The sequence below is a fragment of the Lupinus angustifolius genome, chromosome LG13, assembly GCF_001865875.1.
Source record: "Lupinus angustifolius cultivar Tanjil chromosome LG13, LupAngTanjil_v1.0, whole genome shotgun sequence".
Classification (NCBI taxonomy): Eukaryota; Viridiplantae; Streptophyta; class Magnoliopsida; order Fabales; family Fabaceae; genus Lupinus; species Lupinus angustifolius.
Genome location: NC_032021.1, coordinates 16,734,890 through 16,755,374, shown reverse-complemented (window position 1 = coordinate 16,755,374; position 20,485 = coordinate 16,734,890). Strand labels below are relative to the sequence as shown.

The window sequence follows — 20,485 nt, the reverse complement described above, 5'->3', positions numbered from 1 at the left end:
CAGTAAATCCTATTTTTTTTTTATAAGCAAAGTTTTAGTAAAGGAATATAAGGGTTACCCACCCAATACAAAAAAATGAAAGGTTAATATTGTTGCAAGACATATTAATACAATACCAATGATTAATACACCAATTTTCAAAAACTAAAGAAGTTGGTCCCACATAAGAGAGGAAGCAAAACGAGGAACCAAAACCAAGTTCTAATTTGGATCAAATCCATAACTTGGATGTAACTCACCTCCCATTTTTATCGGCAATTGTTAGTATGTTAATATTTTTGTTTTGGGTGAGACTCCACCCTCAACCTCCTACACCCTACCATCAAACCACCTTATAACTCCCATTTTTTTGTTGATGGTGGGACTCGAACCCACAACCTCCTACACTCAATTCCTTACGACCACCATCTTCACCATCTTACATCATTCCTCATTTTTCAAATTGACCACAGAACTACAAACCACGACAACTTCCATAGAGACTTCCCTTTTAGATTCTTGCAACAAGACTCATGGATCTTCAATAACTCAATAGTCGAAGAATGAATAATGATCAGAGTTCTTAACCAAAAGTAAAAACTTTTCCAAATAGAGGAAACAAGCATACAAGATGAGAAAAGATGATTTGTCAACTCTGGATAATCCAAGCATATGGCACAATTCAATTCTTCAATTCTATGAATGACATTTCTCTTCAGAAGTTCATCTTTTTGTTGCAATTCTACCTCTCAGCATCTTCCAAACAAAACAACACATCTTCGAAAAAGAATATAATTTATCCAACAAGATTTAGCATGGTTCCATTTACTCTTTCTCCATAAAAAGTTGATATTATGTTAAATATGAATTTCATATGCAACAAACACGTAACCTAACTATTAAATTCACCAATGCTGGTATGGGCATTGACATGCAAAAAAATTCTAAACAATCTCCTCTTGCTTTCTGCAATTTATATTGCGAAAATAATGCAGAAGCATAAAATAAATATTGTGAATTTTTTTTATTAAATTATTAATGTATGAAAAACTTTTATTTATATTGTAAACTAACTAGTTAATTAACTAACTAACAAATTAATAAACACATGTTAAAAAACAATTCAACATATGTTAAATGTATAAAATATGTAAAATATATAAAATGTGGTAGTTTTGTTCTCCAATACTTTATATATTATTGGGTCAAAAGACCCAAAATAAACGGTCCAATCATTAGTAGGTTATGCTTTTCTTGTAAAAACGTGAGCCCATTCTATCTCTACTGTTTGATCCATTCCTTCTCTTGTAACTTTGAGATTTGAAGAAACATCAAAGCAATAATATTTCAATAATTTTTACATTATCAATATATCGTATATTATTTATGGAATAATGATCATTAATAATTAAGTAAAAATAGTCTATATGAATGATTGATAGGCAGTTTACATATATCAAACTCTTTAATCAATGGACTAATTTGATTGGGAAATACATATTTTAATAGCAAATGAATGATGAGTTCATGCAAGTATAATATATGTATATGAAGAGAAATTCATTTACACCCAAGTTAAGTTAATCTCAGTCATCCATTTTCTTAAATCAAATGTAACTAGTGTAACTTAACTATATATATATATATATATATATATATATCTTGGTTTAAACTAAATTATAGCTAGGAAGGAACACTCTTGATATTCCTCTATTGTGGTATTTTTGTTTTAAAAAATGTGTGCTTTATAACATAGTAACTTCTGTCAAGTTATCCATAACCATAACTTACAAATTAGTTTGTTAAAATGTTAGGGAAGTGTCCTGCAATATTTATTTCTGTAATATATGTTTAAACTGGATTTATTTTATGAACAAAGGGAAGATACTTGTTACAAATTCAATTATGTTAAATACTTGAAAGGGAGATCTTTAACCATATGACAAGATCTTGATTAAATTTTAGGGGCTTCTATTAAATTTTATCAAAATTCATAGCTAATAATTGATTATATAAAATATTGTAAAATTTCAAGGTAATTGTACTACTCTTGATATAATTGAAATTGATTACGTCAATTTTTAAAAGTTAAATAGGTTAAGGAAAAACAAATCAAAATTCAAGAAGTATAACATGAAGTATTATATATTTAAATCTTTTCAGACGTGATAATTAATAATATAAGGATCATTGATTAAAAAAGCATGTATCTTTTAGTCATTATAATCATGGATAAATTGAAATTTGGGATAATTATGAAAGAGAGAGCAAAAATAATTGTGGTTTTGAATCGATCTAAAACATTTGATATGTTTGTTTTGAGGGTACCATAAAAATTATATTAATAAAAAATGTTTTAGTGCCAAAAAGATCCACATTTATTGACCATTGAAATCCTACCTAGCTCAAATTAAATTACTTTCGCCGAAAAGACGTTGGTTTAGTGATATAAGGTCTCATTAATTTCTAAGATCGAATATTCAATTTTTAGGAGAAACACTTGTTGGGAGAGCCAACTACAAACCTCAAAAGGGATAGTTCCTTACCAAAAAAAGATGAAAAAATAACCTTATTAGTGCCATAAAAAATTAAATTGATACATGTTATTCAAATCAATAAAAATCAAAATCAAAAGGAAGATAGAGGTATCCACAATCACTACCTACACAAATCAAACATTTAACTACATAAATGCTTAGCTTTTGGCATGTCATGGTGTTTCCCAACCACACTTTATTAATGGAAAAAACAACAACTTAGATATCATAATTCCTTTTTTCAAATTTCTGTGTCATAGTTTATGCCTTCTGGGCACACTTGTATTCTTCCTTGCTAATTATTCAAGCTTATAAAAAATGTTTACAATGGCACACTTGTTAGGTAATCTCCTTGACCACTTACTAATTTTACTTTCTCATTTGGATTTTTCTTCTTTCTTTTTTTATGTACCATGTCCTCTTCTCTCTCTCACACTCTCATAATTTAAGCAATTTTCCTTTATGGGATAAAGTCACTCTAAAGTGAATTTATATGTCCATTGAACCAATAAAATTGGTATTAGCTAACTCTTGGATTCTTAACAATTTTGGATTTAATGCATGTTAGATTAAATTAAAATTAAAATTAAAAAATTTCACTAGTTAGTTTCACATATAAATTTACTATAGATAAGTTATTATCTTTTATACATCCAGTTATCGTGACACGATCTTCGATCGATCATCTGCTATACAATTCACCCCATAAATAACCAACCAATAGGATTTGATGAAATATAGAAAAGAGTATAGTTGAAGTGCACTCCTATGCAACTTGGAGGAAAGATTCTTCTTTAATGAAAGGAAGTGGAGGATTGTGGTTTATCATGGAGAAACTTTTTAGGTGCCATTATTGCCAAGTTTTTTTGTTCTAATGTGGGGGATCAATGTTGTAAGTGCCACCACTATTGTGGGCATTGTGTCTTTCACAAAGGTTGTGAAAGCAACAACAATTTTAATTAGTGCCAAAAATTAACAATTGGAGCAGCAATAGAAAGAACAAACCAATAGTTTTATGCCCTTCCATGCTATGATTAAAGTATACATACATGTAAGAGTAACTAATAAGATACAAGTATTGGATATTATATTGTTACATTTATATATATGATATAAAAATCCATAAAATATAACATAATACAAATCCTAAAACTAAAAATATGTTTCGAGAGAATTGATATTGTATTATCTCACATTTATTTTAAGAGAAAAAATGTATGCACTGACAGTACAAATATTTTTTACATTATCACTATATTATTTCTTATTCATTTTCAATCATCATTTACTCTTAAATATTTATTACATTTTATTTATCTTATACTTCTTTACGTGACTTTTTAGACTTTTATTATGGTCATATATATTTTCAAAATTTTATATAAAATAAATGGATTTGTTACGAAAATACTTTTATTTACTCAAACAATTTGTTACGTACCGTATACAAGGTGTGTCCCAATTACTTTTATTTCCACTCATGAAGACAATTAGTTTGTTCTACTTGTTGTTTCTTCTTTATTGTTTCTTTTAAGTTCCTTTTGCTTATATTTGATAATGGAGGAGTAACAAAATTTCAAAATAAATGAAAACCAAGTCTCAAGAAGAAGAGATTAGAATAAAATAAATCCATATTTAAGCAAAGAACAAAGAGGGAGAAAAAGAAGGTGATAGTACATAGCATGAGATGCCCAAATTTGTGGCTCTTAGTTTGATCAATGGTCAAGATTCTTTATCAAACTCAGTTTGGCCCTTAGCTTTTTTCTCTCTCTATTAGTATAGGTCTAGATTCTATGTCAATCTTAGTCAACAAACTTACATTATTTTCTTCGGGAAAAAAATATATCAATAATATATGAATTTTATATATTATTATTATATAATTTATTGTTTATATTTAGTTATTATTGAATCTTGAAGAAAAGTAATCAAATAAATGATAAATAATATAATGACCGTTTATAAAATTCGATATTAAACTCTATTTTCTTACTAGTTTTGAAGTGGTGGAACTTAAGTAAAGCAATGAAGTACATTTATGTATCACTTTCAAGAAATGCAATCTGACTCAGCACTTCCACACCAAGCATATGATGACATGGCCTAGTGTCCATATCAAGTGCTTCCACTTTCCAAAAAATGTACGGATACAGATCACATGTTTTAAATGGTATCTCACTTCATATCTTAAGTCAATCAAAGTATTCTATTTTATTACTTTTTGCTTTTAAATTTTTTATTTTATCCATGTATTAATATATGATTGGTTTGAGATAGAGAATGAGACATTATTTGAGACATGTGATCCGCATCCATAATTCACGTGACTGAATCATTCATTACTTTGAAACAAATATCATTCCACCCATTAGGACAACTTTTTAATATTCAACAGAGAATCACAAACTAACTCCTAAATTTGATGAAGGGAAGCATATATTAAATTGGGGTGCACTTTCAACACAAAAAGTTACTATACTCTGAACTACTAATATTTCTTAATAGTAGTAGTGATAAAGAACGTATTAGGAAGAAAAAAATAAGTTATACTGTCTCCATTCCAAATAATTTGATCATTACACAATTTAAGAATTCATTAAATGGTTTAAATGTTTAATATAATTTGACTAAAATAATTTTATTTAATATACATTGGAGACTAAGTTAAAAAGAAATAAACAATAAAGATAAAAAGTATGAGTAACAGTATAATTAGAATATTAAGTATAAATGTGTATTGAGTTTCTAAAATATTAAACGATATTAAATAATCGGAGCAAGTTAAAACATGAAAACATATGGAAAAGAAGATAGTATAAATAATCACAACCACTATATCTATTAAGACTAGCTTTTGGACTTGCTTTCCAATTATGTATAATATGTAGTTTACATGTTGTGAATATCTAGCAGTTTATAGAAGAAATGTTAATTTGCATTGAGATAGTTATAATTTACCTGAATATAAAATTATAAATTATGAATGATAAAATAGGTAAACTTAAATTACACTATAAGTAGTTATTTTATATTTTTCCTTTTGTTAAATAGAATAGATATATGAATTTTTACTTTTAGATATACAAATATGAATATATATATATATATATATATATATAAAAGACGCTCTAAGTGTTAAATGTACATGGATTCTCACCCAAACCACATGCTCTCCATTATAAGAGAAGGATGCAGTAATAGATGAAGATAATGACTTGTGTCCTTAAACATTTTAATCATTCAGATTTTAAATATAAAAAAATTATAAATTATCAAATCTACATTTACCTCATATTTTAATATTGGACTCTATAGTATTAAAGATTTCAACCAATTAGAATACCTTTTCAAAAAGGTTAAATGAATGTTATAGTAATCCTATTTCTAAAATTTGAATTCGGGTCATTGCACTTAGACTCATTTTCAATAATTCACATGTTTCCCAAATTTATCATCGCATTGGAGATAATTTTGTCTGAATGAGAATATCCACAGATATAGAGCTAACTCTTTCAACATATATTTTTTCATCTAAAAACTCGAACATGAAACCTTACTTAAAGGAATAAAACATGTAGCACTTAAACATGTATGTTTGCTATGTAATAACTATAAAAAAAATAGAGGTGATAATGAATATTGATGTGTCAAAATATCACTGGTAGATATCAGTTTGAAACTGACATGCACAGTACATATTCATTAATCTAAAACATTTAACTATTTGAAATCGTGGACTTTTAGGTAGGATCTTATTTCCACCACAATGTATATAACTAATAGTTCCATACATTATGCTTCATCATAAATAACATTTCTTTTAGTACAGGACCTAAAACTTTAACTACTCATCACATTTATCAACTTAAAAAACCCATGTGGTTCCTGAATAACCACAAATCACATCTCAAAAAAGTTTCTGTTCTAATCATACTTTAAGATGCACCCATAATATTATTATGAATAAAGATCACCTTTCTCACTTTTGCTGTTTAATTTGTGTATCAATCAAATTAAAAAAGTGGCACCTAATTAAAAATAAAAATCATAAAAACATAAAGTATTTTTTTCTGTTACTTGGTGAAATGTGTTTGGTTTGAAACATGGAGACATAAACTTTTTTTGGGATATGTGATTCTTGTTATAATATTATAGTCTTAAACAGAATGAACATAGATCATCTGTCCCGAAAAATTATGTATTTTCGTGTCTCTGTCCAATAAGTTTACACTAAATAACATATTTTTTTTTATAATTTTTTTATTTAATTAAATAACACATTTTAATTGGTCCGAGACACAAATGAAGACTAGACATCTCCATTCAAACAAAATAACACCTAACAAAACCTCTGCTTCAAAATCCACAACCAGTACATTAATATTAGAGTAAATTACACTGATACCCCTGAGTTTTAGTGAAATTACACAAACCACCCCTCACTTTTCTAAACTTACACAAACCTCCCCTAGTTTTGTACTTTCGTTACATTGACCACCCCTGTATAAGAAATAAGTGTAATCTTTTAAACAAAAAATGTGATAAATGCAATTAAGTTAAACAAAAAAAATAATAAAGATACATTGATTTGTATATTATTTAGACTTGTCTACACAATATATAATGTTTTATTTAACTTAATTGCATTTATCACATTTTTTGTTTAAAAGATTAAACTTATTTCTTATACAGGGGTGGTCAGTGTAACGAAAGTACAAAACTAGGGGAGGTTTGTGTAAGTTAAAAAAAGTGAGGGGTGGTTTGTGTAATTTCACTAAAACTCAGGGGGTGTCGGTGTAATTTACTCTTAATATTATTATTGGTGCCTGTGTTTCATATAACATATGAACTTGGAACTGTATATTTATTTGAAGCATCTCATAAAGAGTAGAAATGTTAACTCATGTGCCTATATAGGAAGATGCAAATCAGATACTAGCTCACTGAAATTTTTCATCTAAACTACAACAATCAAATTACCAAACATGTAATCAGAAAATCACATTACACAAGTCCAAACTTCATAACTTCGATTCTTTCGGACGACTAGTCCGCGAATTTTAATAATCGGGAATATGATATGCACTAATCTCTTCATAGATTCTAATTACTAGAGACTAATCTGATTCCTCCTCAATATATTCACATAGGCCATCTTTGGAGCAATCCAACATTACAGAATAAGGTGTAGCATTTTAGTACCTTCATAACTCTAACTTGCATCATATGCATCATTCATTGATGTTGCATTTACAAAATAGTATTATAAGGTCCAAATTGGCCACCATGGAGAGTGCCTCTGAGTAAACTATGCTCTTGTTGTTTCAATCCATATGAAGAAATCCCAAGCATTGGTGCATCAAACTTGTTTCCATTCGTCGAATTGAAAACCATTGGCATGCTCTTATATGGTAAGTTCCAGTCATATTCTTGTTTGATCATGCTAGACAATTTCTGATTCTGCTGCTGATTCGCAGCGTTGGCTGAGTGATCGGGAGAATGAGGCCTGTCACTGTCCGATGAAGGCGATTTTGTTTCCGAGAGATTGACCATTGTGATATCATGGATACTGGATCTCCTCTTATCCTTGCCTCCTGTAAGCTGCCGAATAAAATACTTCTGAGCATGACTTGCAACTTGAGTTGGTGTCCTTGTCGTCACAAACTTCCGAGAGATGTTTCGCCAGTCCCCTTTGCCATACTTCTTAAGACCAAGCAGAAATAATCTGTGGTGGTATAATCAAAAAATAATCACACATTAACACTGAAAGAACAAAACTCCTTGAGATTGAGGCCAATATGCAAAATAGTGCAACAAGAAAAACATTACTGATAGCAGTGTCATATATTAATGTATCAGAACCTGATTTCAAAACACTTATCCAACTACATAAATCAGTTCCAAAGTTCAAATCCTATAAACAAGCACCTAAGCTTTAAAGTTGTTTAACATCATAGCAAAGAAAGGATTCATTTCTTCCTCCATTATTTGACAAACTAATAATCATTAATCTAAATATCACATATGAAGGAACAATATACGAAACATAGTTACCGGATTCTCTCATTAGCCCTACAAACGATGTAGTGCATACAACATACGAATTTATGGTACTTCACAATGTATAGAAACTCTTACAGTATATGACAGAAGTACTAAAAGTACCATCAACTATGCAATTATTTACTAAACAAACCGAAAAAAGGGTTATGATAAGCAATTGCCTGTGCTCTTCTTCAGTCCATGGCACTCCTTTCTTTCTTTCCTGCTCAGATGGCCTAGTGGAAGCACCCCTTTTCCCACCAACACTATAAAATTGCTCGAACTGCTCGAACTGCTCGAACCCATCGAATCCGTGATTGTCGACCTCAATCCCCTCTAGTGTGAAGGAACTAGTACTATAACCAGGAACTGGGATTAAACCTGCTTCAATGACACTTACATCTTCTTCCAATTCCTTGTACTGTTTGATCACATCAGCAACAGTTTTGCCTGGAATCATGGCTGCCACTCTCAGCCATCGATCCGGCGAGTCCTTATCGTAGAAAGCCAAAGCATTTTCGAACAACTTGTTCTCTTGTGGTGTCCATTGGGCTCCTCCTTTGCTTTCCTGGAACAACCAATTGGAATTTTGGAGATGGGAAGCTAGAGATAGAACTTCAATTCCCCTATTCATTTTTCTAGAATCTAGATACTAATTGCAAATATAAACCTTTTCAACACAATATTATAGGATGTCACATATAGACCCTAACCCTCCTATGCTGATGCTTTTGTTGACAAAGCATGTCGTGATCCCGGATAAAAAGTGAAGGTTGTGTTAAGCTCTTATCAGACAACTTAGAACTTTATCGAATATCAACTATATTAAATGCACACACTATGAAAAATTTCAAACTTCAAAGGGTGAGATAAACAATGGCAGAAGAGTAAATGTTCTTAAGGCCAAAAAGGCATATAATCAAAAACCATTTGGAAGGAATCTACAACCCATTTTTCACTTGGTCACAAACTTGAGGAATCTAGGAAATACTAAATTCAACATAAGCAAAGCATAAGCCCTTAACAAAACTATTCAGATCTAAGTGAAAACAAATAATTATAAATAAAAACTAAAAGAAAAAACCCATATTAAAATTTGGAAGAGAATCTGAACCCCTGAAGATTAAAAGAGTGTGGCACTTAATAATTGGTATGGTTCAAAAGAGAACTGAAGATACTATATATTATATATATATATATTGTGGTGAATGAATATAGATAGAAGAAAAGTAGTGAAGAGGGTAATTGAGAAAAGGAAAAAAGATATGAACTTGAAGAAGAAGAAGAGATTGTGATAGTGAGAGTGGGAAAAAGGAGTAGAGAGAGTAAGAATGAGTGAACATAAATGTGTCAGCTCATATGTATGTACTGTTTCAGAGACAGCGATCTATGGAACAGTGAAGAGAGAGAGAAGAGAGAGAGAGGTCAAAGGAGTTCAGTTGTGATTGGTGGAGAGGATGTTTGTGGGCGCTGAGAGTGTAGAAAGGAAGAGAGAGAAGAACACCGATTTGTTGTCTCAGAATATGTCGAGATAATATTTTATACTAATGAAAATGTGACATATTAATTAAAAAATTAAGTTTTTATTATTTTTTTATATTTTAATATCGTTGGTGCTAGACATAGTTTGAGATAATTGTTGAAGAAAATCTATTTGTAAAGAACAAATTGAAAGGGACAATCTTGGTGACTGTAAGATGAATGAAAGGTCGAGTAATATGGGCAAATTGGTAATCTTGGTCAAGGGCATCATTCACATCATGCAAATAATATATAGTACTTCTTAATTACATGGGTTAGGTAAAAATCCTAACATGTGAAAGGAGAGTCCTACCATCAATTGAAAGATACTATTTGAAAGTTAATGTATTAATATTTGAATAAGGGAAAAAATATATATATATATATATCGATAGTGTAAAGATTTTTTATATTGTTACTTTGTCATTTATCATTAATTTTTAATCATCATTGACTTTTAAATAAAAGTATTGCAAATGAATGGTAATAATGTACTAACTATCTATAAATGTTTACATTATCAGTTCATACATTTTAGACTTTTTGAATAAAAGATTGTGATTTCATTGCAAAAGTTAGGCTTTGATTAATAAAAATCTAGCTTGAAAAATGAGGTAGATTCAAACCTTTATAAGAATTATATTTGATCATTGTCTATCATCTATCATCGCTCACGCCTAGATCATATTTTGCATGAGATGTTTAGACTTTGATACTTGACAAAACTCTTTATTTCATGCCAAAAAATAATTAATATTGAGCATAGATTTTTCCAAGAATGATTATTTATGAATGAGTTAATATCAATTAATTTTCCAACTTTGTGACATGCTTTTACACCATGTTTCGAGTTTAGGAGCACTCATCCTAATTTTCATAGTAGGTGAACGAGTTGAGGCTTGTTAGGCCTAATTATTATCTTAACCCATATGTCTCCACAAATGTTTGTAGACTCACAAATGTTTGTACATTCACAACCATTAAAATTAAAGGATGATAAGCTAGAATAATAAATTAAGGTGAACTTTGTTGCATTTGTTAAATATATTTGAATTGATAAATAATAATTTTATCTATCATTTGGTTAGTTTCATTTTATTTGAGTATATTTTTAGTTTAAGGTTATCCTATTAGTTATTTTTTGAGTTTATTATCTTATTGTTTATAAAAACTTTTGCTTATATACTAAATTGTTTGGATTAACTCATACTTGAGTTTAACCAATCTTTACCAATCATAAACTTCAACATGGTATTAGAGTGGTTTCATCCTCCATGACATGTTTGTTCACTATTTTGATGTTGATATATCAAAAATTTGTAATTCTGATTAGTCATATTCCTTTGTTTTGTCACCTTACTGTTAATATTTATTTTTTCTTCAACCTAATAATTCCAAAATTCATGTAAGACTCATCCAAATAAACAAACACACACATACTCCGATACAAAAATTTATTTTCTTCATTTTATATATATTGGTATCACCTCACACTGATGATCATTCGGTAATGCTTTTCTTCTCTCCTGTTGATGAATTATGACAGTACTAACTTCTTTTCTCATCGACAATCATTTTGATGGTGATTATACCACGGGAGCACATCTTTTGTCCAACACTTTGTGTCACTCCATGTACCATAAGTTTATGATTGGTCAGAAAAATATTTAATAATTAAATTTTAACTTAAATATATTTTTTTCTAACCAATCACATGCCCATGAGACATGAAGTGGCACAAAGTGTGGGACGGTAGATGTGTACCCTTATACCATTGTGTTTTACTCTCCGAGACATTCATTACGGTGATACATTGTTTTCCTTCCATTGATAAGTTATGTTAGTAATGACTTCTTTTCTCATCGATAATCATTCCAAACTTTTATGGAGATTGTTGCTCCATGAGAGTGTTCGAGGCAAAAAAAAACATTCATTTTTGTGGGAACTTTGTGCCCTTTTCTCATTTCCAATTCTTGGGTTTCATATTGAAGTTTTAGGGATTTTGATTGGAGAGAGACTTGAAGATTGAAAACATAATAACCTCATGGAGCTCATCTTAGTGTTCTTCCATGAAGGGCCTCCATCTTTTCTTCTTCATTGTGGTGATTAATGAGTAATTAACTCATCTCTTGTTAGTTACTCACTTTAGTGTATCTATCTTGATTTATTTTTAACATATTTACCTCTATGCAATGATTTCTTTATTTTATTATTGTTATTCATGTTTGTTTTAGTTTGATTATTTAAAATATGATTTTAGATGTTAAATATGATGATGAAAATCACATTTTTTTTAAATCTTAACTATACTATATGATCTAGTAGGTCTAATTTCTAGAATTAGAGTTAGATTAATTACTCAACATAATATTCAAAGCTTATTAAATTCACTTACAAATCACTAGGGAAATTGATGGTTCGGAAAATAAAGTGTTGATGTTCTCTTTAGGACACTAATGATGTTAGATACAAATAACATTAACAAAATCAAAGTATAGATAATTTTGTCCCTTAAATCGTTAGGGTATTGAAAGGTTATATGACAAAACCTAATCTCAACACTTTTATCACATTTAATTTTTTAAATTTAGTTTATAATTATTTATTTTCAAAGTAAAGAATACTTTTGATAAACCTATTATCTTAATTTTATAATTCTTGTCGAATAGCCTAATATCACTCAAGTTCATGTGGATATGATAACTCTTTATACTTATTTGTAATAAGTTGATTCGATATTTTACTTAGAACAATTTATCGGTTAGCTTTTCTATAAACAGAATCTGCAACTATTCTTTTTTTAAACATGAATGTCAACTATACTACAATCTTATTTCTATTTATTCTCTAACAAATTATTTTGTTCTTTCTTATATAGTTAAACATTTTGTTTGGTGTCTTTACTAAACCCAAATTCAAATGTCTCATCATCGCTAAAAAATTAAATAGTAGCTAAAGTTCAAGCTTGGTATAAGCACAAAATTTGAAAGCTCCAAATTTTCAAAGTAAATTCTAATTATACTATATTTAAATTGACATAAAATATCAATATGAAAAGCTGAGTTGATGTCTTATTGGAACCAAGGTTTGGAGTAAGTCACATGTAATAAGGTTTGGTTAATTAATATCTAAGGCTAAATTCTTAAACCATAACTATCATGTACTCAAAACTACAACTTATGACAAACAACAAAACCACCTGGTATAAGCCCACATTTCTACCACTTTTCAGTGATATATAACAACAGAGGATGAGGAAGGCGGAGGAGGCTTTTTGTTTCGGCCGGTGTTGGGTTGGAAAATGGCTTTAAGAGCGGCAGTAGTGGAGGAGGTAGGTGGTTTATGGGGAGATGAGGGATAGAGAAATGAGAGATGCTTGCAGAGGCGAAGAGGACAAAAGGCGGTGAAGTTTTCATGAGGGTGTTTGTCACAAGAGGTGGAAGGAGGATATGGTTGAATAAGACATAGTGACGCTTGTGACTATGGTTGCGGTGGTAATGAAAGTTCGGTAGTGGATTCATAACAACAAGTGTGTGATGGCCATATAGGTAATGACTATTAAGAGAACAAAGAAACAATGTTACATATTATATTTTTGGAGAAAAATGTATTGTGTGTGAGATACTTTGGGAAAATATAATATGCAAAACAAATAACTTACTCCTCTATAAATATAGCTTTCTCATACATTTGTGCTCATGAGTTATAGCATTTTTTTGGTTCATACTTACCTGAAACCCTAGTTTTCATAGTTAGGGAGGTCATGGACAAACAGTAAACAAAGTCTTTTTTCCCTCTAACCTTTGGTTGCATTAGGTAACCAGGAGGGGTGAGCATGGACCAATTTGGGGTGAGTTAAAGTTTGTCCTTACTCAGCCCTAAATGTTGGTCGGATCATTTTTTGAACTCGATCGTAAACCTGAAGCTGACACAACTCTAAATATTGATCGAGTCAACATTTACACTTGAACCCGACCTAGACACAATTAAATATAATGTATATTCATTTTGGATAAAATCTTTTCAATATTATTTATTATTATGAATATGTAATTTGACATATAAAATGATATATGTATATATATTATTAATCATGTATGTTTGATGAAAAATTAGAGAATCAATGATATTTTCGACCAAAAATGTGACATTACTCTTTACACATTGAATAAAGATACATACAAACATGATGAGTGAGTGACCATGGGACGAGTCGGGACAAGTCGTTTGGTCCCTACCTCACCCTAAATATTGATTGGGCCTAATCTTTAAACCAGAACCCAACCCTATACCCAATGAGACCTGACTCTATTTGGATCTGATCATGATCAAGTTGTACCGAATGAGTGAGTAGGGCCAAGACTGGCTCACCCCTAACAACCAGTTTGGACCCGAAAATAATTAAGTTGTTTACACTTTATTTTATTAACAGTGCAACAAGATAAAATTGGAAATTTTTTCATAATTGCTCTTCACTTACTCAACTACACCTTGCAAAGTCCAAGTTGTAATTGGAATCTAGTAGAGGTGTCAAAACGGGTCAATCTGGTTAGGCCGGTTCGCCAAAACCCGAAAATTTATAGGGCTTGAGTATCATTTTAGATACTTTTTATTGCATACGAACTTTTCAGCCTGGCCTAGCCGGACTATATGAAAACCGGTCTCGGACCGGGCGAGCTCAAGCTACTCGCTTTTCCTTATTTATTTTTAATCTTTTTTGAAACCTTTCGTTTGGTAATAAGCCTTAGGTAAAATTTATTTTACAAAATAACTTATAATAAAAAATACATAATAAATATTATATTATGAACTTTGAATAGAACATAAATATTTATAAATTATAATAATGTTGTAAAGTTAAACATTATATTATTTTTCCTATTTTGCATAATATACTTTTAAGCCCTATAAAAAATAATGTATCAAATCAAATTAGAAGACATTAAACCATATAGATTTCACTTTTCATTTCTAAATTGTACCTAATTAAATTTAACTTCTACAATAAAAACATAATAAAGAAAATAACTTTTGCAACAAAACTAAAAGACAACATAGTTTTTCACATAGAGAACTCTACACAACCAAATTTAATATAATAGTTCATAATAAAATATTGATAAAGAATATACAAAAGATAATATATTTTTATAGTGTCTAAAGTTTATATACTATAGTAAAGTCCAAATTATATTGTGCTATAAAGTGAGAATCCAATAAAAATGATATATTTAATAAATGAGTTAGTTAAAAATTATTTATATGGACTTCACTTCGTAACTCAAAAAACAAGAAATTAGATCTATAAGTTTGGTTATATTGGGCATAGGAAGTGTGTTAAAAAAATTATACATTAATATCAAATTATATATATATATATATATATATTAAATAGATGGTCTGCCACAACCCGCTTAAGGTGGGTTTGGACTACAATTTGATATGCAAAAATTGTATACAGACTTTTTAACCCGGCCCGATTTAGCCGAAACCCGATGGGGCTAGCCCAAACCCGCCCGGGTAACCCGTTTTGACACCTCTAGAATCTAGACAAGCATTGAAGCTCCTATTTCATTAAAGAAACAAAGTTGAAACAAAGTTAAAACAAAACCTAGAGAAACACCATCATGTTGCTACTCTATTCTAGATTGTAATTGAAATCTAAAGCAACCACAAGATTATTAGTGGAAAACAATGAAGTTCTAAACCTGAGAAGAGTACAAGACTTGTCAGCATCTAATAAGGTGGTCAAAATACTATAACAAGTGTTTGATGCAGGTCTCAATGGTATAATATAACATGTGGTTGGATTCCTACAAGATGAAGGTACATCAACAAAGATAACTAATTATATGTCAGCAATTCAGCATATATAACATGGAAGAACTTCTCTTAGGTATTAATGAAACATTCAAATGAAAATATTGTCTTCATAAGATGCAAGAACCATGGCTTATCAGTTCATTGAATATTCTTCTTTTCCATCTGGTAATGCAAGAGAACAAGATGGTCAGAACATAAAACAGAATAATAATTTGATGTAAGCAACCAGATTCTAAATCTAATGGAATAAGAGATTCAAACCAATTTTGTGTCAAGTATGGATAAGTTTTGAATTAATTTAGGTGTTGATTCTAAGTCCGTGTTGGCCATGAGTTCGACATCTTCCTGCAGAAAATCATGTTTAGCATTTTCTAATAGTCTAAATACAAATGTTTTCTGTTGCAGGGTATTTTGCCAGAATGTGTTCCTAGGTTTGGTTTTGAGATTCATGTGTATAGAAAAATAGGCAAGAATACAGGAAGAAAAAAACCAGTGCATTGGTATATACAAGATGCCTCTGTTGCATGTGTATTCCACATTATTCTGTTCCACATGTATATACATATAGCAGTGTGAGCCTCAGCGCATGAGTAAGGTTGCTTCTACCATCTCAGCGCATGAGTAAGGTTGCTTCTTCATTTGCGAGGGTAAGGCTACATTCATATATCTACCCTCTTCAAACCCCACTAAGTAGGAGTCTCGTGCACTGCGTCGCTCTTTTTGTACATAGTTACATACATATATATAGAGAGAGACACATTCTCTGACCTTATATTTGCGATATCGAGCACTCAAATTCTCCATTGCCATCATAGAAGCACCTGAAAACATAGATCGAGCCGGGAACATTCACAATATACAAGAGAAAGTTAGGTCAATTTAAGTAAATTGAGACCAATGTGTTGGCTGAATCAATCAACTAGAAGGGGCTTGGTCCCTTAAGTATGTGCTGCTGGGTTCCATACATGGACTCATGTGTATAAAGATAAAAAAAATCAAGTCACATGACATTGCTTAGCTTGAAAACTCACAGAACTAAGAAAAACATTTGAGTATGGCATGAACCGAAGCGACGTGGATTCAAAGAGGAAATCACTTTTCTGATTAAGTTAATGATCACTTGCCACAACCAGAAGCAAAACCAACACCCTCAACATTTTAATACCCAAAATAAAATAAAAACTGCATTAAATTTCTTCAAATCAAAGACCAAAAAAAACTATACAAATCTTTATACAACTATCCTAGTACCATTTACACCCAAAAAATCAGCAATTTACATTATCATTTCTTGAAACAGAATCAACATAAAAATCATTAACAGAAAACAAATACCCAACATTTAAATATCAAGTCTTTAAGTAAATTATCCTTAATCCTAAGAACCTATACCAAATCTCAACTGCACTCTGATCCTGAAACAAGACATTGAGCAAATTTCAAAAATATATACAAAAAAATGAGGGAGCTTTGGACTTCCTAGAAGGCAAAATCCAAAACAAGAAAGTTCACAAGCATTTGCATATATTAGGTGAACTAATCTGAAAATCACAAGCAACATGTAACTCCATCCTAGTTTTTGATATCAATAGAGTGAAGTAACCAACTATACAAAGAATTGATATCAACATGATACTCATAGTCTAATGACGAAATGGGTTACATATCAACCCAATAAATGACCATAAGTAAAGTAGAATATTAGAATCTGAGACTTCTAAACAATCCCCATTCTCATATCTCTTTTGTTCATTCTTTTAAAAGAACGGCTTATGGATGAGACTCTCACCCTTACCCTCACAAGCAAAGAGACTGTTTCCAATTTTTTCATTCTTTTCAAAAAGTAAATTTAGGTGATGACTATGACACATATTCCTGAAATAATTACCAACATAATAAACAACAGCCTTTAAAAAGCTCCAATTAATTAGCAGGAATGGCCTCAAGGAAAATATCAGAAAAACACAAAATATAGCTTTCATGATGCAACCAAAATATGCTTGATTTGAAGTTTTCAGTTTCTCTGTAAAATAAGCACAAGATTTATTTTTTGAATGATTAACACATAAGCACGAGAAATAGACACGAAAAAGAACAGAAAAACATCTGATTCTACTTTCTACAATTTGGGGTAAATAGATTTAACCATAAGATATAAAGCATTCCAAATAATCAAAGTCAGTTTCAGCTTGGTTTAATATATGGAACACTGAGAAGTGAAGGAATAAATCTTTAAATGTTGATAAAGCAATTTCACAACCATGTAAGTGTACATGGCAAACATATATTAATGTGTAACTAGGAACCATTTACCATTACAGTAGCCCTCTAGCTATCATTTCACTAAGAAGCTTCTCTGCATCTTCATTCTTATTTTTTTCTAAGAGAGCTAGAATAATTGTTTCAAAAGTTACAGCATCTGGGAGGCAATGATTTTCTTCCATTTTTGACTTCAATGCCAATGCTTCATCAAAAGAGTCCTCTTTACAAAGCCCCCATATCATAACATTACATATCCGAACATTTGGGTGATACCCTTTAATCAAAAAATGTTGAAAAACTTGTTTTGCAGTTTCAACTCTACCAACATTGCATAACCAGTGAATAAGTACAGTGTATGTGTACACATTTGGCTGAATTCCTTGGTCTTCAATTTTCTTGAGTAACGCAGTTGCCTCGTCAAGCTGATGATTTTTGCATAAAGTATCTAATAAGGAATTGTAAGTAATAACATTGGCAGGTTGACCCCGATCATGCATCTCGTCAAGAAGCTTCCATGCGTGAGATAATCTCCCCGATTTGCACAAACCATCAATAAGAGAATTGTAAGTTACAGTATTAGGGGTGATACTTTTACGCTGCATTTCCTTAAAGAGATTCATGGCTTCACCCACCATTTTAAGCTTACAGTATCCATTAATTAGAATACTATAGCTTTGAACATTGGGAGTCGCTCCCATTTGAGGCATAGTGCTGAATACATGTTTTGCCTTGCTCACTTCATTCACTAAGCAGTAACCATCGATTAAAGAATTATAAGTAACAACATCCGGTTTCACACCAGCTTTTATCATAACAGCTAACAAACTCGTAGCTTCTGTGACCCTTCCTTCCTTAAAAAATGCATCAACTAATGTATTGAAAGTATAGATATTCGGGTCGATGTTTTTCATTGCCATATCACTTAGCAAATCAGTCGCTTCCTTCAATCGACCCACGATACACAAACCATACATTAGAGAACTATAAGTGACAATATCAGGAGAAATTCCTTTAACAACCATTTCGGAATATAGATGAAGGGCCCTAGTTATGAGTTTATCTTTGCAGAGGCTATCAATGATAGTGTTGTACATTACCACATTCGGCTTCATGACTTTCGATTCAATCTTTCTCAACAACTGAGTTGCAGCCTCTGTTTGTCCTATTTTACATAACCCATTGATCAAAGTCCCATAAGTAATTGCATTTAACCGATAACCAAGTCCTATCACAGTGTCATGAAATTGAAGAGCTTTCTTAATATCACCACTGAGACAAAGACCATTGATGAGTGCGTTGAAGGTTATAGTATTTGGCTCATAACCCAATTTCAGAATTTTGGCCAATACAGAGAAAGCATAATCCATTTTATCCAAATGGCAGTAACAATTGAGTAAGATGTTCAAAGTAAAATTATCAGGGTTAATTCTCATTCGTTCAAATCGTTTGAAAAGGGAAATAGCAATAGGGTAATGCTTCATTTTCACAATGGACCCTAAAATTTGATTAAATTGAAAGATGGGTGGTTTATTATGCATATGAAGCATGTGATTGAAGGAATCAACAGCATCGTTAAGAGGGTTATTGAGATGAATTGGATGAAGAGAAAGAGAGAAAAACCTAAGAAGGAAAGATGGGTATTGAATTTGAGGAAGAAAAGAATGAAACTTTGAGAGAGAAAGAGAAAATTACATTTGAAATTTTTTTTTATTTACCACAGTTATCCTTGCAATCCTCTACTCTAACTCTTCCAACGAGCATTTTTTTCATTCGACTTCCTTGCTTAAGGGGAATCAGGCATATAAGACCGATACATGATTCTTGCAATGGCTGTTTAAAAGTCCTGAATCTTTACTCTATATATAACATCCCAATAATCAGACATGTGATTTTGTTGTTTTTGAGCTTGTTTTTTGGGTTTTCTTTGGATCAATTCCTACCATTTTTTGTGCCTTGGGCCCTAAGGCACTAAAAAATGTTCCTGTTAAAGTGGACTAGTTAGATCGATAACTATCATCTTTAACTCATCACAAGTGTTAACTTATCAAATCCTTTTGTTGCAATGAAAATTTATTTCCTACGTCTAGTGAGTCTAGTCTGATACTTGAAAGAAAAATTATTCAAAATTCTAGCTCCCTAACATTTTCATTCATTTTTAATATAAATGGCATATGTTGATAAAAGAATAAATCCTACATAAGTTATTTCATACTGCCACTAAAATTATGACATGTATCCTAGTTAATCATTTTGTACAAAAATATTTTTAAAAACTGGAAAAAATAGTATACATGCCACAATTTTAATGACTAAAAGAGATA

The 20,485-nt window shown here is 30.8% G+C and overlaps 2 protein-coding genes across 3 annotated transcripts; both read right to left on the bottom strand.

The window, feature by feature from the left end:
* LOC109325782 (transcription factor DIVARICATA-like) lies at nt 7,400-9,995 on the bottom strand. Of its 2 annotated transcripts, XM_019558342.1 has the most exons (4): nt 9,312-9,995; nt 8,741-9,277; nt 7,743-8,241; nt 7,400-7,701 (listed from the first exon to the last, which is right to left on the bottom strand). In XM_019558342.1, exons 2-3 carry the CDS (start codon nt 9,190-9,192, stop codon nt 7,767-7,769), a joined length of 927 nt encoding a protein of 308 aa, XP_019413887.1. In that variant the 5' UTR covers nt 9,193-9,277; nt 9,312-9,995; the 3' UTR covers nt 7,400-7,701; nt 7,743-7,766. The 2 variants fall into 2 exon arrangements, with proteins under 2 accessions (XP_019413887.1, XP_019413886.1); XM_019558341.1 differs by having other exon boundaries at nt 7,400-8,241; nt 9,312-9,994.
* On the bottom strand, nt 17,996-19,861 carry LOC109325537 (pentatricopeptide repeat-containing protein At1g62930, chloroplastic-like). Its single transcript, XM_019557958.1, has one exon. The coding sequence runs from the start codon at nt 19,709-19,711 to the stop codon at nt 18,218-18,220; it is 1,494 nt and encodes a 497-aa protein (XP_019413503.1). The 5' UTR covers nt 19,712-19,861; the 3' UTR covers nt 17,996-18,217.